Source organism: Seriola aureovittata, chromosome 7 (genome assembly GCF_021018895.1).
Source record: "Seriola aureovittata isolate HTS-2021-v1 ecotype China chromosome 7, ASM2101889v1, whole genome shotgun sequence".
NCBI lineage: Eukaryota > Metazoa > Chordata > Actinopteri > Carangiformes > Carangidae > Seriola > Seriola aureovittata.
In genome coordinates, this window is record NC_079370.1 from 16,748,224 (window position 1) to 16,772,139 (window position 23,916).

Below are 23,916 nucleotides of genomic sequence, written 5' to 3' on the forward strand. Positions count from 1 at the left end.
TACAGACTGACGAGCTGAGTCTAAATAGCTGTCACCACGCTTTCCCGATCTGCGGTGTTGGTTCCTTCGTCTCCGGTCACTGTCGCCGCTAGTCGGCCAGGCCCGGTGCAGCCATACTGTCCAGTGCAGCCAAGCTGTGGGGAGTGAACAGGCAGACAGAGAGGATGCTGAGGCCTGCCAGTCCCACAGCTCATCCATCATTTACCCGGAGCTGTTAGGCTGGTCCGGGCTATGGCCGCACCTATTGCACATTTCGACGACGACTGGCCGAATTTGGGTGATTTGAACATGGTTTCAGAGCAGGGGCTGCTGCCGCGGAAAGGCCGTGCCGCCGCCGCCGCCGCGGGGGAAGCGGCGGCGAAGCTTCTCCTGGATGATGATGATCTCTTCGAGCTGCACGACAGCAGCTTTTCCCCGGGGGAAACCGGTGCTTTCAGGTCCATGGAGGACCTGGTGAACGATTTCGATGAGAAGTTATCCGCGTGCTTCCAAAATTTTAACACCAAGACGGACAGCATCGCTCCCGTGAGCGTGATCGCGGAGGACACGCTGCTGGAGAAAGACGAGTGAGTGTGCTTGTTTGTTTGTGGCCTGTTGTTTTTAAAGATGTGTGGAAGAGGAGGCTTCCACTCACTGTTTTGAAAATCATAGTAAGGCTTGGTGTCTGCATTGGGACCAGATCAGGAAGCCAGCGATTCTTGGAAAGGGTTATTAACTATCAGTGATGTGACAGCCATCTTTGGTCATCCATTAAAACTCAGAATGTAGGTCTGCTTTAATCCACTGAGATAACAGACTCTGGACATGTGAACATTTTTTTTAACCGATTCATTCAAACAAACAGGTGCACTAATATTGGCATGATATCTGTATCTGCCATTAAATGGCTTTTAAAAACCGATATTGGCCGATATGAGTGACTTAAGGAGTAATATTTCTGTTTCTACAGCCTATATTTGTGAATTTGGCACTTTGGTGACTACTTGAAGACCACTTTTATTGACCATGTTTGTTTCCAATGCCATCATATAGTCATACAGATAAGAGGAATGTTTCTAACACTGGTATTGTTCCAAAAACACATATCCACTCAAAACTATTCTAAAGACTTTAAAAGTGTTTAGTTGAAAAGCAGTGGGTTTATTAGTGCTTAAAAAAAGTCAAATACACAAATACATTTAACATTAGCACTAAACATTTGTCCAGTGACATATTGTTCCTGCAGCTTTGGGTTTTTGTGATAGAAAAATTTAATCATCGTGGCCTTTTCAACTTGATAGGATTCCATGTTGGGGATTACAGGAACGTGTCATATTGTTTGTGTTCACACCAAAATTGTTTAATCTGACTGTGATACATTTGTGGATGTGATTTCTAAAAGTAGTTCTGTGTCATCCTCTTACATTCAGTCCCCTCGGTAAAAAGAAAAGTAGGTAGGCTCAGGAAAGAGTTGTTATCAGTAAATAGCATGTGGTTTGTATTGATGATAATTATGTCAGTCCAATTTTCACCGAAAGATTTGTTAAAACTTGTTCTGTCTCGTCTCCCCACAGAATCTGGAACGCTTTAACCAATAACTATGGGCATGTGATGCCGGTGGACTGGAAACAGTCTCGAACATGCTCCCTCCACGTCCCCTCATTCAACCTGAAGGAGGCAACTGTGAGCGATTCCACCCATCCCATCCCATCCCTGTCCCACTTTCCCCTTCAACCCCAGCAACCCTCCCTCCCTTTCTCCCTCCCCCGCCAAATCTCTCCTCTGTTCATCTCACAAATCTCAAATATTCATTGTGCTGGGGTTTAGCGCTTTGATTAAATTCCCTCCCCCTGTCCTGTTCCTGGCCAGAGGAAGACTGATGTCGCGGCGGAGCTGTCGGACGATGAGGAGCTGAGGGAGCAGCTGGACATGCACTCCATCATTGTCTCCTGCCTTGCAGAGGAGCCCCTTTTCACAGCAGAGCAGGTAAGTTGCACGAAAACATAAACATCCTAACATCCTCCAGCATAGTCTGGCCCGTTCTCAGTCACACTGGATCAAGCCTACAATTGCAGAGCGGCAGCTTAACATGGCTGAAATCCCTCTGTGTTTCTCCCAGAGATTTAATAACTGATGTTCAATGGGGTATTTTGAGTGCTTATCTCTCTCTCTCTCTCTGTTGACGCTCTCTCAGGTTATTGAGGAGATAGAGGAGATGATGCAGGACTCGCCTGACATGGAGGCAGAGCACAATCCCTCTCAGTCGGACCTCTCGATGCTCTCACTCGACGTGCAGCGGTCCACCAGCAGCCCCAGCTACGAGCAGAGTGAGTGTCCACTGATCAGGACAAATAATCAGTATTATATGACACTTTGTCTCATGATATGTCATCAATATGAAGGTACCAATGTATTGTATTGTCTTGTTACTGTGCTGAATGAATGAATTGTATCAGTGTCGTGATGATATGTTCTTGTGATTCTTTGCTTGTTAAGCAATTTGTTATTAGTACACTGGTTCACCATCAATATCAGGAAACAATCTCTCACAATATGTTCTTGATATTGTGTTTTTCTAACTCTGAGAACACATAAAAAGTGGTACAGACATAAAAATGGTACACTGGGTGACTTGTTCCTTGATTACAATCACCGTGGGCACTGTAGTTTATTTTGAATAAACACCACATACACCATCCTGCTGTTTGAAATGCTTAGTAGAGCACCAAATGTGTCTAAATCCGCAGCTGAAAATAGTGCCTAAGAAATGCACCAGTTTCTCCCATTTGAGTAACGTCTGTTGAAAACCACAGTGCCCAGCTGTTTCAGGTCATTATTTAGTCTTTTTAAAAAATGAAAATATTTATTTGTGTGTCTTTAAAGATTTACATCCACAGTATGAATGGGCTTGTGGCTGAGAGCCAGAGACAGGGTTCGGAGGTCAGATATGATTGGTAGATAGACTAAAGGACTGTTGGTTTTGGGATTTTCATGGGATTTATTGCCAATAAGAAAAATATAAACTAGAAGGGCATTCAGTGAGCACAGACCTCCACCAATGCCAATGTCCATCAACATACACCAGACTTCAGAGAAAAACCTTCAAATTCATAGCAAATGTCCCGGATCTGCCCCAAAACGTACTCGGTTCTTCCCTGATCCATACCCCAGCCCTCCATCAAGACCAAATCGGTTCAGTACGTTTTGCATAATCCTGCTGACAAATAAACAGACACGGGTGAAAACATAACTTCCTTGGTGGAGGTAATAAGGCCAGGCTTATTCTTCAATGTCTTCAATGCTCTGCCACCAGTTCTTTCAATGCATTTCTTTTTTAATTTGACTTCCCAATTTGATAATTTTGTAATACATGTCACATACTTACATACACAAAAGAGAAGCCCTTTTATATCTAAGTTGTCCGTAAAATTATTTGAAACTGAAGGCACCTCATAACATACTGATCAAATTTAGTATATCATTGATTCTTGCATTTTTAAAAGGGCCTGCTTGGCTCCCTTCAGTATCAAATAACTGTATGCTTTGTGTGTCTTTGTGTACGTTTGCGTTGCAGGGGTGAGGACCCTGAGTGTTGCAGAGCTGAACGAATGTCTGGAGGAGACGGAGACGAACATCAGAAGGTTCTCGGAGGAGCTGGTGCAGCAACTGGCTCTCAGGGATGAGCTGGACTTTGAAAAAGAGGTGAAGAACAGTTTCATCTCAGCGCTCATCGATGTGCAAAACCGGCAGAAGGAGCAACGCGAGCTGCTGAAGAAGAAGAAGAAGCTTAAAGGTGGAGCTGGGACGTCGCAGGGCCACGCTGAGAAAACACTCGGATCAGTTAGTACTTCATTCTTACAGTCAGGTTTTAATGAAACACTATCATCCTGGTTATGTGTGTTGATTTATTTATCTCCTTATTGATCTCTTGAAAGGTTCGAAAGTGATAATACTGTAATCATGTGATATCGTCGGATCTTTCTTTTCCACTCATCGCTGCATTTCTTGCTGTATCTGTTTTTTAAATTTTCCCACAAAGCGCATTTTCCTGAAATCTTTTGCGTTCTTCGATAATCTCTCTCCTTCCGTTTCTCTGCTTCACTTCCTTCCTCCTCAGCGCTTCAGCATGGAGGGACTCTCCTCCGTCATTCAAAACAGCTTCCGGCAAACTTTTGGGAGTGGGTGCAGTGAAAGACAGGTTACTTCCCTTTTCTCTCTGTCAGCTGCTGAACTTCGCCTTTCTGCTTTCTGTACTGAATATATACACTTTGATGGGAATACCATCCCCCCCAGAAACATCCACTTTATCTCAGCTATCTTCCTTTTCAAAATAATTAACCAGATCTGGAACTTCAGTAAAGAAAGAGTCTGGCTGTATGCATTGTTTTTTTTTCTCCAGCATTCATGCAATAGATGTTGTACTTTTTTGAAATTCTCTCTCCCTGTCCTTGCCACTGTTTCCTGATGGTTTACAGTATTTGACCACAGTCATCCCTTATGAGAAAAAGGGACACCCTCCTTCGATTGAGGACCTCCAGATCCTGACCAAGAGTAAGTTTCTCCATCTGTACCAAAACATGCTTGAATTTTAGTGGCTGTGACTGATCCATTCACTCCTCCCTACCTGCTGCTTCTCAGTTCTACAAGCTATGAGAGATGACAGTGACAAGGTGCCCGGTCTCTTAACAGACTATATTCTCAAAGGTGAGCCTTTTCTCTTATATTTTTTTTTGTCTGTACACTGTAGAAGTTGTTAGCGTGAGATGTTGTATCTATATTATAGGATGACTGATCAGTTGTGACTGTGAGTTAAAGGACCACACCAAGTGGTTTTGTATGTTTGAGCCCATTTACTACAAATCCCATATAGTTAACATTACTACAGCTTTCATGCATTTAATAAAAGTTTAAATTTGTTTCTTACCTTTCAAAATTACAAACTTGTACAAAAAAAAACATCTTGCAGAAATTTGAAACTTGCTTGATATAGAGGCTGTCCATCCATCCAAACATAAACAGGCCACTGCTTTTATTTTTCTAGTCAAGTTTGGTCAAGTTACGTTGCTGTTGCTTGGCTTTGCAGTTGAGAGCAGGTACTGCTTTGAAAACAATTCCTGTTGGTGCATTTAAAGACAGTTGGCTGCCACAAAGGATTGCTTTTCTTTCATCTTGTATTGTTGAAAATGATATTTAAAAAGTAAATAGAGATTTTGAAAATCAAAATATAAATCTGCTGGTTTCTTAGAGCTAAAAAGTTTGGCTGCTGACTCATTTAAATGTTTTCAGAATACTAGTTGGTGCATTGTCAAATAAACAAACCTAGGCAGAAAAAAATGTTTTTAGGAAATCAACATAGAAAGTACAATACGCTTTAGAGAAATGATTTGATTCAAACAAACCAGTATGTTCCCTCAGTGCCTCCTGCCAAAACATGTTAGCTCTTATCTTTTGTGTCCTCTCTTTCACACGCATTCTCTTTTCATCCCTTCATGTTTTCTTTCTCTATTTCTTATGTTCCACTCTGCCTAATCTGTCGCCGCCTCACACTCGCTAGCTGTGGTGTGAGCGATGGACGGAGAGGTTTGTGACACGTTCACTGTGTGATGTGCACTGTTGTGTTGTCACTCACGGTGGGAGAGCGCCCCCTCTCTACCACTGAAGTGTAGTGCCGTCTGACCCCGATGTTTCTCCCTCTCACCTCTCCCCTCTCCCACACAGTGACACAGTGGACTGACTGCAAGCATGGTTTATCCCTGTTAGTGTCTAGACTCACAGACAGTGACTCTGTGCCACCCTGCAGTTCATGTTTAAGACACTGTTTTATGATTATTAGTTGCCTGCAAATCTTTATCCTTCAAATCACCCAACCTACAGTATGCTTGAGATTTCATTTCAGATATTTAGCAGTCTATAACTGATGTGCTGAAACTGTGATTTTCCACAGGTGTTTTTTTTTTCCTTCTGTTTTTTCTCCTTTTAATTTCCCACTTGCAATTTTACTGATATCACCTCATACTCAAGCTTCATCCCTCGTCAGTCATAGCTCTGCTAATATTAATCTTTGCTGTTATTGCAGTGCTTTGCCCAACGTAGACCAGAGGGATGGTGCCTAATTCCCTGCAGAGGCTTCACATAGTTTACCATGGCAACAAGATGAAGAGGACTCATTGTAATTTTATTTTTTTGGCATACATGAAGCACACTTAATTTATTCCTGCATGTTTTTACCTCAAGATGTGTTTTTTTTTAATTGTGTTGTGTTCTTCATTTAGTTGTATTTATTTTATGTGGAGTGTTGTGATTTTGCAAACTGTTAGTGTTCCTGTGAACTTTTGACTTCTTTTCAGTGTTTTGAATTTTCTTGCACTGTGAAAAAAGAACTCTTAAGATGCTAAATTATATGAGAAATATACCCAGAGGGATACACCAGCATAGGAGCTTTGCTTGTTGGTGAGAAGTAAGAGCGAAGCTGCGATGCAAAGGGCTTTGTATTTATCTCAAGTGCTTCTTATCCACTGAGCAATGAACAAATGCACAAAGCATGTTGAACACAGAAGTAATAATGAAAAATGCTTGAAAGCATCAAGGCTGTAAAACTGAAGAGTAAAATTATGTATAGCTTTATTTTTGCCCCAAAGGGAAATTAAGTATTCCAGTGTTGGATAGGAGCGGGATTCAGAGAATAGAAAAATACAGATTAATAACAAATAAATGAGTTAAACAAGAGAAGTGCGTGCATAAACATCCTATAATTCAACACGTTCTTCCATGTACCTGCAGACTGTGTACTCTTTACTCTCCTGTGTTGTCATCTCAGCAGTACACCACATACGTACATCATTATTATTCTATGGAAGATGAAGCCCTGATGGTCAAGGGGATGTGGTCTGGACTGAAATTAACTAATCGACTAACTAACTATGCACTCCACTGAATATTGAATTGTGACCCAACGCACTGTCTGTACTTTTGTGACGCTGACGAGCTCTGAATCACAGACCCGAGCGTCGACGTGCCTGCTGTGCACAGGGCAGCGTAAACCAAGACTGTGACTGGGCACTGTTATTCTCTATGTATTTACAAGCTGCCTTTGCTGTTGCCTGAACTTTTGTACATTATAAATGACTTATTTTCAGTGAATGTCATATTTACTGTTCTACTTACAGAACCGGCTTCCTTGTTCATTTATTTTGTAAATATTTTATTTCAAATATATTGATAAAATCACTCTCTGTTTGTCTCAATATATTTTATTCATTTCATGACAGAATGAAACAACAGTAGTGACAATAAGATTTAATTTCCACAAGCATCTATAGAAACATTTTTCTTTCACTCTGACCCAGGAAGACAGACAACCTCTCTAAAGGAAGAATCCTAAATATTTTATTACATTACAGCAGGAGGAACCAATACACATTTCTGTGCAAGCAACAAAGCTTGTTGCCCCAGCAACTTAAATTCAGATGTATTCAGGTCTAATTAACCCTTTAGAAACATTAAAGGTAAAAGGGTATGAACAGCTGGGAACTGAATCTGCTGAACAGTGAGGGTGTAATATGCAGTCTACAAAAAATACAATACATCCTCTTTGTAATCTAGCTGTTTGTTTTTTAATATAAAAATGAATTATGCAGTTTTTTCATTAAAAGTGTTCAGACAGTGAATGAATGTGCGATCACTGTCAGCTTTCTCATTTGAGGGCGAGTCTCACAGCGAGGGATGAAACTCAAACAAATATTAAATTCACAACAGTGTTTCTTCATTATGTAAGTCTGTGCCACGTGTCGTCTGTACCTCTTCCAGCTCACTGAGGAGATCCAGATGTAGGCTCTGAGAGAAACCCCAAAACATCCGGCCTGTTGGAGCCCTCAGTCACAACCTATGGTCACGACAGACTCTTAGACGGGGGAAACAAAAAGTTAAGTCTGCAGTTCAAGTAGTAGACAACTATGAAAAAACATGTAGAAAACTTAAGTTGTTGCTATTAAGTGGCACATGTAAGAAATGTGATATAACGCACAGAAAGATAAGGCCCCTCCTGTAATCTACTGGCATCCTACAAACATATGGAACCAGAGTCATGCTTGTCTGAACACTGTTAAACCCCCCCCAATCCACCTCCCTTCAACATTTCAAACGCAACACAAACGGCTGTGAAACATCTGTTAAACATTTGTTCTCTCTGAGATAAGATTTCCTCATTTCAACTCTGTGCCGCCACTCCGGGCGTGTTAAACACAACAGTCTGGCGAGGACTCAGAGCTGCGAGGAGCTTTTTTTTTTTCTAGTGCTCCACCAAAACAGTTCCTTTACGGTGGATTTAAAGTGTTTTTCCAAGTGCTATGGAGGCTAGAGGGGTTTGGTTGATGTTTTGCCTTCTGCTGCTGGCACACTGCGCACTCCAGCAGACCACCTCAAAGAAAAGAAATGGGAAAAAAGGTAAGACTTTCTATTAACTTGACATTGAAGTAATGAAAACGACGTCCTCACTTGTTAAGTCTCCGGATAACTTTTACAGAACAACACGACTGAACTGCTATGTGAAAGCTGACTGAATGCATTATGTTTTTTTTTCTCTCCCAGACTCTACAACCAATGCTGCAATTGAGGAGCTGAAGAAACAGATCGATGACATTGTTCAGGAGCTGAATTTGTTGAAAGAGCAGCAGGCTTTACAAACAGGTATTGCTCCTGCAAAGAAATTGCTACATTAAGTTATGTGGTGCACTACACTTCAAACATGCTGTATCTGAAAGAGAATAGTGACACACTGTATGTTATCTCATATTTTGAACCGTAGTCTAACATCTTTATAGTGCTGGATATGTAATAATGACACCTGAGCCGCACTGACTCTGAAAATTGCCCCCTATCCAGTTTGTCTAAGAGGCACAAAGATCCTCGGCAAGTGTTTCCTGGCTGATCCGGTGAAGAAGACTTTCCATGCAGCCAGTGATGACTGCATCGCGAAAGGAGGCAGCCTGAGCACTCCTCTGACAGGAGACGAGAACGACCAGCTCTACAGCTACGTCCGCCAGAGCATCGGCCCGGAGGAGCAAATCTGGCTGGGCATCAACGACATGGTGACCGACGGCCAGTGGGTGGACCAATCGGGTACCAACGTGCGCTTCAAGAATTGGGAGACAGAGATCACCCTGCAGCCAGACGGAGGGCGCAGCCATAACTGTGCCATCCTCTCCACCACAGCCAACGGGAAGTGGTTTGATGAGAGCTGCAGAGCTGAAAAGGCCTCGGTGTGTGAGTTCAACATCGTGTGAGAGAAGCTTTCTGACCTTAACGTGACACTGCGCAGACAAACACCCGCGTTAACAGTAAACAATGAAACACACAGAGCATTTGGATGCTATCAGGTACAAGTACGCAATACGTTGAAAAAAATAATGTGCTGCATCTTTCTTACGCTCACATTTTCTTGACCAAGCCATTCAGATGTCGGTTGACGTCACACAGTGGTCTGGGATACACTATGTCATTATATAAGCTAAACTCACTGGCACATTATATTATACATGCATTCAGTAAACTTCGTGTTTTCAAATACTGCAGTATATTTTAGAACATATCAGATATTCATGGAGGTAATCACCACTGGATGGCTAGTCTTTGCTGTATGTATTTTCTATAGCATCTGCTAATAAATGCCATGAAACCTTTTCTATGGCACTCTCTTTATGTTAATTTCTGAATGTAAAATCATTCTGTTTATATGACATTATATAATGTTAATAAACATGTCTCCTCAGTCGCAGCCCTCTTGTTTTCTTCCTGCTCAAGTCAAAGATTCAACAGAGGAAACATTCTCATGGAGGGAAAAATGCTTCATTAAAAGATTCTTATGTAATGACTCATAAAACAAGAAGAGAACGTGGCAGTCGCAACTAAATCTAATAACTAAACAATTTCATGGTTTTCAGTTGCTCTCTTTTTCCCAGTGATTTTACAAGGCCATTGTGGCTCAGGGGTGAAAAGCAGCCAAAGTTTTCTTTTCAAAGTAAGATTCAAAAATGATCTCAACAAAGGCCGAGAGCTCTGAGGACAGGGTGGTGGTGATTTCAAGTTAGTTCATATGAATGACATTTTTTTTTTAATAACTTTTTAGAACTAAGGAAATGTCCATAATCAAGGGCAAGACAAATGGTAAGTAACATTTTACATATTTGACAGTTGAAGTCAAGGGGATGTGAGTAAATTGACAGCTGAGAGAGGAGGATGTACAAAGGGGAACAAGGTGTGTGAGATGTAAATCCAAAAGGATTCCCTACAGAGAAGTAGGCTTACATGAAAACAAGCCCTTTTTAAATTCCCCCAAAATTTACAATTGAATTCTCTGGAGGTTTCCTGCTCTTACTTTTCTAAAAACGTCTGCAGGAGAGTTCCCACTTAATGAGCACGATTTTCTTATTGTCTCTGCATCCACTCAATTTTTTTTTCCCATCATGAAAACAGAGTTCCTGTTTTGCCACTCACATAAGTGGCCACCGCCCAAACGAAGGTTACGTCAGATCAACATGGACGTGCACTGCAGCGGTGTGTTTGTGGACAGCACGTCCTCATCTCAGTCCCCTCAGCAGTGTCAGTCCTACTGTAAAGTATTTCTCGTCAAGAGTTTACAGAGTTCTTGCACTACACTTTATTTCAAACTTTGCATCCTGTCTCCCTCTGCTGTTCATTTTCTGAACTGCAGGAGGCAAAATCGCTTCACAAAACAAACAAAAATTTTCTTTTCTGAACCACATTTTTTTTTCTCAAATGAGACCTTTTCGTTTTCAGGTTGATGTCAAAATCAATACTCCACATAAATATTTTCAAATGCTGTGTGATTATTTTCTGTTTCACCACAGTATCCATCCCAGAAAATGTGAAAACTGTTTATGACAAAGTTGAAAAAAAAAAACCCTGATTGAATGTAACTTAAATAAGTTCTTGGTTTGTTCCGTGACCTTTTACATCAGTTTGTAGTTCCTCACAGAACGAGTGACTCAGATCTACACAACAACACACGAAAAGGTCCCGAGCACTCACCACGGTCAGGTTAAATTACAGCTCTCGTACAGTCTCTCTTTTAAAAGTTACCTGTAATTACTCACAGAGTTCAGTCACAGAACAAACAAGGATTTTTATTCCATGCCACTGCAGTCCAGCAGAAGGAGTCCATGGTCCTCGACATGAATAACTAGCTAGTGATAAGCTAGTGATTCTCGTTCATTGTGATGCACAGGAAGAAAGCCAAGAAGTCTCGGTACGACCTGAGATCACTTAGTTAGCAGCAGATCAGTCTTGAGATTTCCAAAAGTATGGGTCCAAAAATGAACAAAAGCACTAAATTTCTAATTCATCCCTGGCTGAAAACAACTCTAAAATCCTAACTTGTATTAGCAGGAGTGTATTGACCACATTTATGGTGTAATGATATCTAGAAGTCTGCATAGCAGGTGAAAAAGCAGTGATAAAAAACACACACGCACGCACCCACGCACACACACCGCTGTTGCAATCTCCTGCAATACAGGCCATCATCAGGCCATCATGTTCTGATGATGCTGTAAAGTGCAATGTATTGCAACAGCAGTGGAGTCCTCACTATTTGGTGGTTTGATGATAAAAATGAAAAAGTCAGCATGTAAACAGCACACAGGTTTGCTCCTGCACAAGCATCCATAAGTACACGAATAAAATATCTCAAAATGAAAAACAGTCGTTGCCTAAAAGCATGAGATCACTTAATAGTGGCAAAAATAGAGGGTATAAAAGGGATGATTACGTACTTCTCTAAAAACAAATGTGTCTACATCGGAGAAACAACAAGGTAACAGCTGCAGGCAGGGTTGAACAGGGTTATTTTGTGTCTGGCTTTGGTGCAAAACTACGCTCAAGAGAAGGAAAAAACGGCTTTCAAGGCTGAACAGCAGGTAATCACACAGATGCCAGGGAATGAATATCAAAAGTTCAAGTAGGTCAAGTGAAAAAATGAAAGCTGAATCCAATCTTCTCCTCCTCAGTCCCCTCCCTCCGGCTCCAGCCTCGGCCCCAGATTCTGAGAACGCTCCTCCTCGCTCTGGTCCTCAGTCTGGTAGATCTGATTGTCCACCAGGGGAAGGCTCGGAGGCCGGACAGGAAGTGGAGGACCTTGTTGAGATGAGTACCGAAACGGGTGATAAACACCGATCTCCATGTCCTCGGCACCAGAGTCTTCAGAAACCAGTGGCTTTTGTGATACCGTGTGTCCTGTGAAGGGCTTGTACGATGGGTCCGACTCTCCATAGACGCCAGTCTCCTTACCCTTTCTCAGCAGGTGTGTGTAGACAAGAGTGTCCTCAATGGTGGTGTACACATGGGACTCGTTGTCTTCGCGTGTCTTAGGGAAGTTGGTGTGTCCGGGCAGGAAGATGGTGCCGCTCGGGTTGTAGATGGACACCTGATGATTCAGCTTCTTCTTCTTCTTACTGTTTGGCAGGAGAGACGAGAGGATGAGAGTTTTAGAGTCATATACTCTGTGATCTTAATTGTCTTTACTAAAGTAGTATCTTTTTGCAAGACAAAAAAAATCACACTTATCATGTATAAATAATAAAAAAGTATAAAAGAAGAATGCACTCACTTAATCACCGGACAGACCACTGCCAGCACAATGACAGAAGTGACCAACAGGGCGGCCACCACACTCAGCACGATGATCAGCAGAGGGTCTGAATATGAGAAAACAACAGATATGATCTTTCTGCCATACAATCATTTAACTGTACAATCCTTAGTATATATAGTATGTTGTGCACTACATTTTATGCAAAAATTTTGCAATTGAATGAAAATAGTAGCTCCATGTTTTATAGATGAGAAATTTACTGTTCAGTCTAAATGAAAAATAAATTAAGTCTTACAATTTACAAAAAACTACGATGTACAACAAGTAACCCTTCAAAATCTCCTCTTACTCTTGCTCTCCCGCAGGGTGAGCTTGGTGATGACACTGAAGTGTCCTCTCTCAGGCATGCAGTTGGACATGTTGAGGTAGAATCCCTCAGAGACGACGATCTCGCTCTCAGTCTCCTCATCCTCCCTGCGGCTGTAGTCCTCCTCCAGGCGGTTGACTCTCTGCACCCTGATGTTGGTGTGACGGTTGCTGCACTTGGGCTGGCTGAGGTTGGCAAACATCAAGTGCGCCTTCATCTTCGGGGGCACGGAGACGATCCAGGACACGGTGGAGTAAGACTTCATTCCCTCGGGCCAACCAGGAGTGGCCAGAAGGACAGGCACGTCTTTCTTTGACGATACAGTGAATATGTATCTTTCTGAATATGAGTTAAAGAGAGATGAATATTGAATATCTCTGAAAAACATTCATTGATTTCATTCAAATGAAGCGGCTTATTACCTGATATCTCCTCTTTAAAGCAGGCATCCAGCACGTTCTTGTAACACGTGCTCAGTGCTCTACCCCCCATGCTGGACACAGTGACGGACATGTTGGTGTGGATTTGGATCTTCTTTATGGCTCCTTGAGGGCAGAAGTTTCCAATAGCAATGCCATCGTCTTCGGCCAGTTTGACAATAACGCTGTCATTGCATGGCTGTCTGGGTAGAGACTGCTTGAGGGGCCCATTGGGAGAGGTCAGCTCCACGGTGCCGTGCTGAGGAGGACGGAGAATCCAGGTCACACTGCTCAGAGGGGCGGGGAGGCAGCTCGGCAGCGCAGGCAGCGTGAGACGGACTGGAGTCTTCGGGCAGTCTTTGAGTTGCTTACACTCTGACATGAAAGTATAGAACATTTAAATGAAGAGGAGTTCAGAAATGAGGCAGGATTTCTCTCAAAAAGAAAAAACTGTTCACTTTGAGTAATAACTGCTTGGTGTAAATAAGAGTTCAAATATATTCATATACTGTCAGTCACTAAATAACATCTGGAGTAAATCTGTGGTGCTTAAATTAAAAATATGCCTTTTTTCAAGAAGTAACAGCATTGATAATAAAAAAAATTAAAAAAAACACATTTCAATGTGTTTTTTTATCCCAATATGGAGAGTTATAAAAAGTATTCAAGACTTATTTTCCAGGGCCAGGCAGTCCCCCGTTAAACACTCAAATCTGGATTTACCTATGACTCTCAGGGCGGTGACTCGTACATCTTCAGGAAGGCAGTCCTGGAAAGACAGGTCACTGTTTGATGTGACTGTGATCTTCTCTTTCGTCACAGAGTTTATTTTCATCTCGCAGTCAGAGGCCGGTCTCAACTTCTCAATGTAAAGGGAGAGGCCCTCCACTTTGCGGAGGTCCACTTTACACACCACTGGAGAAAACAGTAGAGTACAACACGAGCATTTATTCAGTCTCTCTTCCTGTCTGAGACACAAACACACCTTCATCATTCATCACAACTGCGTCACACATGAGTTTGAATTGTGATTTGACTGATAGAGCTGAGTGTGATTCCCCAATCACTGGTACTGTACCACTGCTGCCATTCATGACTCAGCAATGAAGCAATCTCAGAGCTCCCCACAAATGAGACCCGAGGACTCAGATAAAGATCACAAGGCCCACTCTCCATGTCACTGTTACTCACTGTCTTAAAAAACGAGGAAAATTCTGTTACACCCCTGACGAATGAAACAGCAGCTGTGTTGCAACATGATAGGAAAACGCAGAAAAAAAAAAAAAAAAAAAAATTATTTATACACCTGCCTGCTGCAACACGCAGGGGAGGGATCGTTCATCTTCCACACTCGTTTCTTAACAGCAAAACCTCCACCTACACTGAACAATTTTCCGAGTTGCTCGAAGACACCCAAAGACATCACTTTCATTTATAAAATGATAAATTGTGATTCTGACATTTTCAGCTTTAAAGACTCTAAGATTTGCTTTTTTTTCTTCTTTATTACAAATCTTTATAAAATAAATAATTTGCCATTGATCAGACTAATACATTTAAATATAAAACACTGGGCACTACCAACTTGTCATTATTTCTGACAGACTGAACTGTTTTGGAGATTGAAATGTAATTAATAACAAATACTTATTTGAAGCAATATTTTAAAGCAGCAATAATTAAAACAAGCTGTGAAAACAAAACTGAGCTAAAAGAAAGAATTCCTAGAGAACAACTTTGAGATTGCACAGTCATTTGATCCATTGTTAATATAAAAATATTGATTATAGCAGCTTTAAATTTCAGCTGAATCAGCCTTTGAGCCTTTAAATCAGACTTAGAAATAAGCCTACATCTCAGTTAGTGTCATAGTTACAGTATGGATTAAAATAACGTTCGTCGACATCCAGATCAACCCAAAATCAAGACATCTCTCTGGCACAAGGTCTATCTTCACCTCCACCTTATTACACAAATATTTTAGATATTTTAAATTTACAAACCGAATGCACAACGTTCGACACTGACAAGATGCGGTACAAACCTGGTGAACTTGTATTTGAAGAAGACACCTTGACGCTTAGGGAGAGTCCAGGAGAACCAGCTCGCCGTCTGTCCATCTCGCAGTTCCTCAGCGTCATAGAGAAGTTCCCCCAATTCGGACGCGGTTGCGCCTCCGTCAGACTCAGCACCAACGCCGCTCTCCCTTTGCTGTGGTACTCCACTGCTGTCTCCTTCTTCCGACAACTGGGCTGTGTGAGGTTCATGAACTGAATGCCTGTCTTGTGTTTTTTCGGGACCTGAAAGTACCACTCCATCACATCGTCATCAGGAAAACTGTCCGGGTAGTTTGGAGAGAGCAGCTCTGAGGACGAGATCCCTTTTGGTAATGTCACTGTAATTTTGGCAAGGGCTAGGAGGAAAAGAGTAAATGAAACTGTCAAACAAAGTGACTTTGAAAGACACACAAGCAAGAAGTTCAGATATGAAAATTTAAACCAACTCACACTTGATTTCCTCCCCGACAGACACATCAAACTGGCCATTTTGTAGCTTCTGCCCTGCTGGGACCTCCAGAGAGAAGCTGCCCAGACTCAGTATCTGAGCGCTGCTGATAGTGCCTGCTGCGCAGTATTTCCCCACGGCCACCTTCCCTGTCATCTGTAAGGCCTGGAGGGTGTAGCTGTGTCCGTCTGGACATCTCTCAGATGGAGGAATCTGTCTCAGACCCGTCTTGGTGAAGTCTATTTTGAATGCCTTCGGTGCCGAGGCGTTCAGGTTCCAGGTGAACTTGCGGTTAAAATCCAGCAAAGGAAGGGAACCGGAGTCAGCCTGGATGATGTGCCCACTGCACGACTTTGTGTTACATTCTGAGGAAAGAAATTCATGAGAATTTTACAACAAATAAATCCACCAATACTGTATCAAGATAGTCTGATTACTTTATAAGACCACCTTTCAAATAATACCTTTTATTTTCACTTAGAAGGACTGCAGTACTCTTACCTATATTACGGCTAATTTCCACCGTGAGTACATTTTTGGCACATCCGAACTCCACTGAGACAGGAGCATTGTCTTTGAACACAAGAGATGTAGAACAATCGTTTGAGCGCCCTTCCCTCCTGCACACTTCACACCTTTTGCCCACAGTACTGCTGATGTTGACGGTGGTGCCCCTTTCAGGGGTGATGGTCACCTTATTGACCACTGGACAAAAGACAAAGAATGACAATTTGATTTAGAGAAAAGTAATAAAAACATATCCAGTCCTGCGTAATCCCAACAAAATCACTCATTCTTGGGTGTAACTGAGAATCAGAATATGAGAAATCTTACAAAGTGTTAGATGTGTGCTTTTATTCTCTGTTAATAAAGTCAATGTGAGTAACAGGCTTTGCTTCCTCTATGACTAACCAGGCCTGTGCTGAGCAAACAGTGTCCACACACTACAACACCTAATGTGCTGCTTGAGTCAACTCTGTAGTGTCAAACATATCCTGCTTTACTGTGCTCTTTCTCTCTATATCTTTATGCTCTGCAAGTGGACAAAACAGACATATCTGTTTGATGTATCATCTGACACATGACACATCAGATTAGCTCTGCCATGTCTCTGGATGGGGGAGGATTTGCTTGGACAAACAACATTAAAAGCGCTCAGTCCAGTCATGAACAACAGTAAAAACTCCACACTGAGACTACAGGGCGCTGTCCTTATCCTCGTCCTGTCTTACAACTTGATTTACTCAGATACACTCACAATTCATCAACAGCCATATCGGCGCTAAACGGCACGATAATAACAGATTAGAAATAAATAAACCGCGACGATGAGGCCGTCGTGTTGCTTCCTGCTCCTGAATATTGTCCTTTAATTTGAGGAATCATCAACATTAGAACAATACAACATTATTTAAAGAGCAGATCCTCCACATTTCACAGTAAATCTGTCCTGCTGGTTCATAATGAAGCTTGAACTTACCTGATTGGCCTACAGTGCAGACGATGCATGTCAGAAACAAAGTCAGTAGACAGACTCGGGCCGTTGAAGAGGACATGCTGTCCTATAGTGTATCTCTATAACTCTGATCCTGGGGGAAATCAGCGCACATGTCATTGCTTCCTATCCAGAGCTGGGACCTTCATTTTTTTTTCTTCTCGTTTACGTGAGGCTCAGCTCGTATCTACTTGTTGAGACTCAGCTCCTCCACTTCCTCATGCGTGAGTGTGTCAGCAGCAAGGGAGTGTTAAAATGTCAGGTAATGCAAAGGCGTGGCCAGGACGGCCATTTTGCCAGGTACAGAGTTCATTAATGTCTTATAACATCCGTGTAAAAAAAAAGACAAAAAAAACCCCCCAGCCATAATCAATACGGTAATCATTTCTGCAAAAATAATGATTGACTTAAGTCGTTTTTAAGTTAAAATACAATGAATATTTTAGTTCAGTGTTAAGGTCGACAAACTATATAAGCCTACTAACATTAAAAATAGCAGATGAGATCAATATTATTGTATAATATATAATACACATGAAGCCGAATAGATTTCCAGTAGAGAAACAACACTTTCTTTTAATTTTTTGAGGGCAAAGCAATTGTTGTGTCAGGAAACGTTGACATTACAGTACTAAAACAACCATTTGTAACAGATGAGGAGTAATTATCCAAATCCTTTGTCTCCAGTGGCCATTAAAAAGGAGGGGTGGGGGCTGGCCTAGATCAAACAACAATATATAAAGTACTAAGAACCAATTGGATCAGCATCAACATTAAAATGCTGCTCGTCATGCATCAATAAATTAACACTCTGAAAGAGGATATCTACAGATATTAAAGCATATTTTACTGATAATAATTCCACACACTCACCTAAAAAAAACTGAGGTAGTTTGTGAATTTATGCAATTATTTTATTATTATTATCATTATTATTATTCTTAGTGGTGGTGGTAGTAGTAGTAGTAATAGTAGTATTATTTGATCATAAAGCTATGAATTTATTCAATGTTCTGACATTATAAAGAATATAATATATATATAAACATCATAAAAAATATTTTTTATTTTCAGGCAGAATGGTCACACATGAGATGTTCAAAATAGAAAACTGAGCATAAAGAATGATGTATGCAGAGGAGCCCTGTGGTCATAAGTTAAAGGTGCATCTTATCAAAAATCAGTAAAAATCATTTTCTAAAGACTCCAAGCATTTTCCAAAAAATATTTACACCGCATTCACTGCAAACTGCATGTGAAGTAAATTGATTTAGGCTACAGAGAACAGGTCAGAGAGAATCTGAGATATAGCCTATAATCAATTTTATTTTCATTTAAACATTAATACAAATAAGCACGAATGAACTTGACATTAGAAACCTAACAATATAAATATTGAAACTCTCTCTATGTCAATCATAAACAACACCCATTTTTCAGAATGTATTGGAAAAAAAACTATTACACTTACTCTGAACATGACTATAGGTTCACTATATAGTACTGTATGTGACGGCACACCTTAAAGTTCAGTTTTCAGTGCAAAAGTCCTACACATGGGATAAGGCAAAGACTTTCTAGAAAGATTAAAAACTATACAAACACAGCTCAAAGAGAAAAGTTTGCACAGTTTACGCTGACATAATCTATAGGAAGGCCTACAAGGGTATACAAAACACATTGGTGTTGGTCCCAGTATAGAATACTATTGGCTAGTATAAGTCTTCATACATTACCTTGGTTGTCCTAATGAGGAGGAGGTCTATTAAGGGTCAAAGAACACCCCAAACTAAACCATTTCATCAAAAAGTTCTCCAATCCTCCGCCATCATTCCTTCATGTGAACAGTTGAATGGCTACAATTATAGTATAGGCAGCACAGGCTAATTAATATAAAGATTATTTCAATTATCTCGGTCTCCTCTGCTCCATCCCATTAGGCAGAAATCCTGCAATGATGGGGACTGGCCATATGAGAGCAGCAACACTCCACACAATGATGACCAAAGTCATGAAACAAGCCACAAGTGTGGACTCGATGGGCTTTCTGTTCAGCCTCCAACTTTTGTCCCCCTTCAGCTCGTCGAGGCTGAAATCCACGCAGCAGAAAGTGACCTGATCCCCGGTCTGCTGGCCTCTCGACCTGCCCTGACCAAACCTCCGGTAGCGAGACATCCCGCATCCCACGCACAGCCGCAACTCCTGCTGACCCCCGGTGACCCCGAGGTGCTCGATGACGACGGGGGAGATCGCCCTGTTGAAAGACGCGGAGAAAAAAGCCCTTCCGTGGTTGTTGGTGGTGTAGATGAGCACATCACACTGGAAGCCGAAGCTGCTGTCCCAGCGAGCCACCAGCGAGGTGGGAAGGAGTCTCTGGACGCTCACGTTGCACTGGGACAGAGTCTGCAGGGTGGAGGCGTCGGGCGAGGCTTCGCTCTCCTCCACAGACCTCTTGGAGAAGCGCACGTCCACCTCCAGGTTGGCCAGGAACCTGTTGGAGGAGTTGATGGGCGGCAGGAGGAGGTCTTCGTCGCTCCAGCCTTGACATCGCTGGAGAAGTCCGGCCACCGCGGTCAGCGCCAGCAGCACAGTCGGAGAGTTGTTCAGCATGGCACAGGGCGCGTCTCTCCTGCTCGCATGGTGCTGTGACGATCCGCAGGCTACGGACAAGGCGTGCAATGTTTGACAATGCCAGTCACGGGTGATTTTTTAAAAACGCAGCTGTCCTCGATAGAGAGATTCAAATCCCAACCCGACGGGTACAAATGGAAACGTCCAAAGCCTGTCACATGCGCGCATCCCCTCCCTCCCGTTGGATATTTCCCTTCTGACTTGTTCCTCCAAATGTGCCGTGCAATAGCTTTGCAGGAGAAGCAGTCTGAGCAGCTCTGTGCGCTGTCTTCATCACAGCTCCGAGATTCACTCCTCCTCTGTCACTTCAGGTGTGAGCGCTGAGCACCAAAACACAGCGGGGCGGTGAGGAGGGGGGCGTCCAGTGCGCAGGGACAAAAGCGCCAAGTGCAACATAGCCTGCCTCCCCAAATCACCAGTCCTGGCTTATACGCGCTTATTGAGACAAAACACAGTCTTCTGTGTCTGTCTGTCTGCCTGTCTCCCTTCTCTCTCCCAGGATGAGAAATGTGTATCCAGAACACCTGCAGAGAACAACCTGTGGCACCACACTGACCAAAAGTTAAGAGCTGTAGTGGATATAAATAGGATATAAGCAGGGCCTAGCTGTAATTTTAGGGAATGCTGAAGTCATGATGCAACCCCCTCTCCCCCTCCAGAAAATTCTGACCAAAGAGAAATCCTCCAAGATCTTTTTGTTTGACTTTTCCATATTTTTTTGTCTTCAATTGATTAGTTCTATTTCCTGTGATCAAAATCCTCAATCAAGGTCCAAATGCTTTTTCCACCACCAGCAATAGAATTATGAAAGGGAAGCAGTGAATCTTTTATCTGGGTGTATTTGTTTATTTTGTTGGTTTAAAGTGGTCACATTCAAATATGCTGAACTGAACAATATCGGAATCATCCAATTAAATTCCCATCAAGTGTAATATTTAGCCTTTCTATGCAATGCCTGAGTCGGTCCACCTTATCATTCAGACTGAAATACCTACAACTCTTGGATGGGTTTCCATGAAAGTTTGCATAAATTCATGGTTTTCAGATGATGATTCCTATTGGGTTTGCAGCCTTTAGTGCCACCAGCAGGTGAAAGCTTTCACTTTATCTGTGAAAGACGGACATTCACGGTTCCCAGATGATGAATCTTTAATGACTTTAATGACTCATCCTCAGTCTCACAGTGCCTGTAGTTTATGACTGTAGACTCTTAAGTCTTATTTAACTGTGGAAAAAAAAACCCTGGTTGCTAAAACTCAAAAAATCCAAGAGGACACATCACAGTGTTCAGCCCTGGATATGAGATGGAAGCAAAGAGATGTAAAGTCTTTTCCTGCTCAGAGTAACGTACAGTTTAATACATTACGATAGACACTCACCAAGCACTTTATTAGGAACACCCATACAGCTGCTTATTCATGCACTTCTCCAATTAATTGCTTGAATTGCTAATCATGTGCAGTGCAGTGCATAAAATCATGCAGATACAGGCCAGGAGCTTCAGATAACGTTAATATCAAGCACAGGAATGGAGAAAAATGTGATCTCAGTGACTTTGGCTGTGATGTGATTGTTGGTGCCAGATGGGCTGGCTGGAGTATTTCTGAAACTGCTGATCTCCTGGGATTTTCACACACAACAGTTTACTCAGAATGGGGCCAGGAACAAAAATCATCCAGTGAGCGGCGGTTCTGCGGATTTGAAGCGCCTTGTTGATGAGAGAGGTCAGATGAGAATTGCCAGACTGATTTGAGCTGACTGAAAGGCTACAGTAACGCAGATAACCACTCAGCATCTCAGAACGCACAACATGTCAATCCCTGAGGTGGGTGGGATGGCATGAATCCATGGACCCAACCTGCCTTGTGTCAACAGTCCAGGCTGGTGGTGGTGGTGGTGTGATGGTGTGGGGAATGTTTTCTTGGTGCACAGTGGGTCCCTTAATACCATTCAATCATAGTTTGAATGCCACAGCCTTTCTAAGTTTTGTTGCTGACCATGTGTTTCCTTTTATGGCCACAGTTTACCTTCTTCTAATGGCTACTTCCAGCAGGATAATGCTCCATGTCATAAAGCAGAAGTCGTCTCAAACTGGTTTTATGAACATGACACTGACTTTAGTGAACTCCAGTGACCTCCTCAGTCACCAGGTCTGAATCAAAGAGAACATGTGGTACAGCAGGAGAATGGCAGCATGAATACGCAGCTGACACATGCAGAAATGATGTGATGCAGTCATGTCAACATGAACCAGAATCTCAAAAGAATATTTCCAACATCGTATGGAATCCATGCTGCAAATAACTGAAACTGTTTTTTATTGGTACGGTGTCCCCAATAAAGTGCTCAGTGAATGTATATTTGGAGCTCTGATGTCTGAAAAGGCCCCTAAACCGAGGAACATTATAGGATTTCAGGTAAATGACTTACTTACACCAAGGTGTCCCACTGTGGGACACCTTGGTATAAGTAAGTCATACGTCTATTCAATAGGTGCAAGGAGATCAGGAAAAGAAGTGCACCGATTGCACTGCTAGTTAGGCATGTCAGGGTGTTACAGGTGTTAGGAGAGTACCATGGTTTGGCCTAAGAGGACACTTTTTGTTTTCAAGTCACTTTTGGACTTTGTCGGACTCTTTTGGACACTTTATGTTGATTGTTTCGGATTTGATTTATTTCCCGTTTTATTTTGTACCACTTACCTTGTGTGCCTCATGTCACTTTACTTCCTGTCTTTGTCTTGAGTTTCTCTGCTCGTTAATTGTCTGCCCCGCCCTAATGTGTTTCACCTGTGTTCAATTACCGTCGTGTCTATTTAGTCTCTGTGTTCGTCGTCATCATGTGGATCATGGTTTCTCCTGTTGGCAGTCGTGGTTCCCGTTTATTGTGCGCCACTGTTTCTTGAGTTGTGTTTTTTTTTGGTTCCTGCCTGTTTTTTGGATTCCTGGTTTTATAAGTTTCTGTTTTTGTCATTAAACATTTTTCACCTACCCCTTTTTGTCCAGATATCCTTGAAACCTGAGTCTTCAAAAGATTCTTGAACTTGGAGAGGGACACCCCTGTTCTGATAGCATTTGGTAGCTTGTTCGGACATCTGGGAATCACAGACGAGAGCAGTCTGGACTCGAATGCCTTGTGTGCAGGGATTGCGATGCCAGACGATGTTCTTTAGAGGAACGCCGTGGCTGAGAACGAACATAAGCCTGTATGACTTAGTTCAAGTAGATGGGTGCAGACCTAGAAGTCAAGGCAAGCATTTGTGACTTGAATTTGATTCGGGTAGCCAGTGGAGGTCGATGAGTAGCGGAGTGACGTGCCCTTTTGGGCTGATGGAAGACCAGATGGGCCGCTGCATTCTGGACCATCTGTAAGGTTTCCACTGTGTGTGAAAGGAAGCACGCCAGAAGGGCATTGCATTGTAGTCGAAGAGGGAGACAACCATGGCCTGGGCCAAGAGCTGGGTGGGGTACTGAGTCAGGTAAGGCCTGAATTATTTCATGTTTAACAATGCAAAGTGGCACAACCAGGAGAGCGATAGCGAGAAGGATAGCTGGTCATCAAACATGACACCCAGGTTTCTCTCAAACCTGTCCGAGCCATCACTCTCTCTAAATGCAATAAAAATGATATGCCAGTACAGTCAGAATCTAATCCTTTGGAAGTGGAAGTGGAAATGTCATTTGAAAGTATTTCCTCCATTCTGTGATAAAACATCCAGATGGAGAACCTGGTGTTATCACGTTACAGTCATGGACAGCTTTCGGTGCTCAGTCTGCAGTACTGTAAGAATGCAAGGACACATCATACAAAATGTTCCCACTGGAAAATCTATCTCACCTATCGTTTGTCTATTTTATTCAGTCATGAAATGAGCTATTCTGTTTGCTCTACACATGACTAGTTACTATAGTTA

At 42.3% G+C, this 23,916-nt stretch overlaps 4 protein-coding genes across 5 annotated transcripts; 2 read left to right on the top strand and 2 right to left on the bottom strand.

The window, feature by feature from the left end:
* The first annotated feature begins 230 nt into the window (after nt 1-230).
* On the top strand, nt 231-7,206 carry fez2a (fasciculation and elongation protein zeta 2a). Of its 2 annotated transcripts, XM_056381086.1 has the most exons (9): nt 231-566; nt 1,554-1,662; nt 1,849-1,965; nt 2,174-2,306; nt 3,554-3,819; nt 4,097-4,177; nt 4,455-4,530; nt 4,618-4,683; nt 6,056-7,206. In XM_056381086.1, exons 1-9 carry the CDS (start codon nt 232-234, stop codon nt 6,070-6,072), a joined length of 1,200 nt encoding a protein of 399 aa, XP_056237061.1. In that variant the 5' UTR covers nt 231; the 3' UTR covers nt 6,073-7,206. The 2 variants fall into 2 exon arrangements, with proteins under 2 accessions (XP_056237061.1, XP_056237063.1); XM_056381088.1 differs by lacking the exon at nt 4,097-4,177.
* Nucleotides 7,207-7,326: 120 nt separating this feature from the next.
* Nucleotides 7,327-9,751, top strand: clec3ba (C-type lectin domain family 3, member Ba). Its single transcript, XM_056381090.1, has 3 exons — nt 7,327-8,421; nt 8,566-8,664; nt 8,860-9,751. Exons 1-3 carry the CDS (start codon nt 8,325-8,327, stop codon nt 9,258-9,260), a joined length of 597 nt encoding a protein of 198 aa, XP_056237065.1. The 5' UTR covers nt 7,327-8,324; the 3' UTR covers nt 9,261-9,751.
* Nucleotides 9,752-10,618: 867 nt separating this feature from the next.
* On the bottom strand, nt 10,619-18,531 carry LOC130172382 (CUB domain-containing protein 1-like). Its single transcript, XM_056381076.1, has 9 exons — nt 17,358-18,531; nt 16,379-16,582; nt 15,880-16,242; nt 15,417-15,785; nt 14,096-14,287; nt 13,376-13,747; nt 12,936-13,292; nt 12,602-12,689; nt 10,619-12,446 (listed from the first exon to the last, which is right to left on the bottom strand). Exons 1-9 carry the CDS (start codon nt 17,431-17,433, stop codon nt 11,999-12,001), a joined length of 2,469 nt encoding a protein of 822 aa, XP_056237051.1. The 5' UTR covers nt 17,434-18,531; the 3' UTR covers nt 10,619-11,998.
* Nucleotides 18,532-18,673: 142 nt separating this feature from the next.
* On the bottom strand, nt 18,674-20,978 carry LOC130172386 (transmembrane protein 158). The gene has a single exon (XM_056381089.1). The coding sequence runs from the start codon at nt 19,980-19,982 to the stop codon at nt 19,281-19,283; it is 702 nt and encodes a 233-aa protein (XP_056237064.1). The 5' UTR covers nt 19,983-20,978; the 3' UTR covers nt 18,674-19,280.
* Between the last annotated feature and the right edge of the window lie 2,938 nt (nt 20,979-23,916).

What these genes read in the sequence shown, in the direction of transcription:
- fez2a (XM_056381086.1), top strand. Translation starts at nt 232, where the DNA reads ATGGCCGCACCTATTGCACATTTCGACGACGACTGGCCGAATTTGGGT. An exon ending in TCAACCTGAAGGAGGCAACT is followed by an intron (nt 1,663 to 1,848) that starts GTGAGCGATTCC and finishes GTTCCTGGCCAG; the next exon opens with AGGAAGACTGATGTCGCGGC. An exon ending in CCTCCAGATCCTGACCAAGA is followed by an intron (nt 4,531 to 4,617) that starts GTAAGTTTCTCC and finishes GCTGCTTCTCAG; the next exon opens with TTCTACAAGCTATGAGAGAT.
- LOC130172386 (XM_056381089.1), bottom strand. Translation starts at nt 19,982, where the DNA reads ATGCTGAACAACTCTCCGACTGTGCTGCTGGCGCTGACCGCGGTGGCC.
- clec3ba (XM_056381090.1), top strand. Translation starts at nt 8,325, where the DNA reads ATGGAGGCTAGAGGGGTTTGGTTGATGTTTTGCCTTCTGCTGCTGGCA. An exon ending in GAAAAGAAATGGGAAAAAAG is followed by an intron (nt 8,422 to 8,565) that starts GTAAGACTTTCT and finishes TTTCTCTCCCAG; the next exon opens with ACTCTACAACCAATGCTGCA. An exon ending in GCAGCAGGCTTTACAAACAG is followed by an intron (nt 8,665 to 8,859) that starts GTATTGCTCCTG and finishes CCCCCTATCCAG; the next exon opens with TTTGTCTAAGAGGCACAAAG.
- LOC130172382 (XM_056381076.1), bottom strand. Translation starts at nt 17,433, where the DNA reads ATGTCCTCTTCAACGGCCCGAGTCTGTCTACTGACTTTGTTTCTGACA. An exon ending in GGAAATTAGCCGTAATATAG is followed by an intron (nt 16,243 to 16,378) that starts GTAAGAGTACTG and finishes TTCTTTCCTCAG; the next exon opens with AATGTAACACAAAGTCGTGC. An exon ending in TGTCGGGGAGGAAATCAAGT is followed by an intron (nt 15,786 to 15,879) that starts GTGAGTTGGTTT and finishes TTTTCCTCCTAG; the next exon opens with CCCTTGCCAAAATTACAGTG.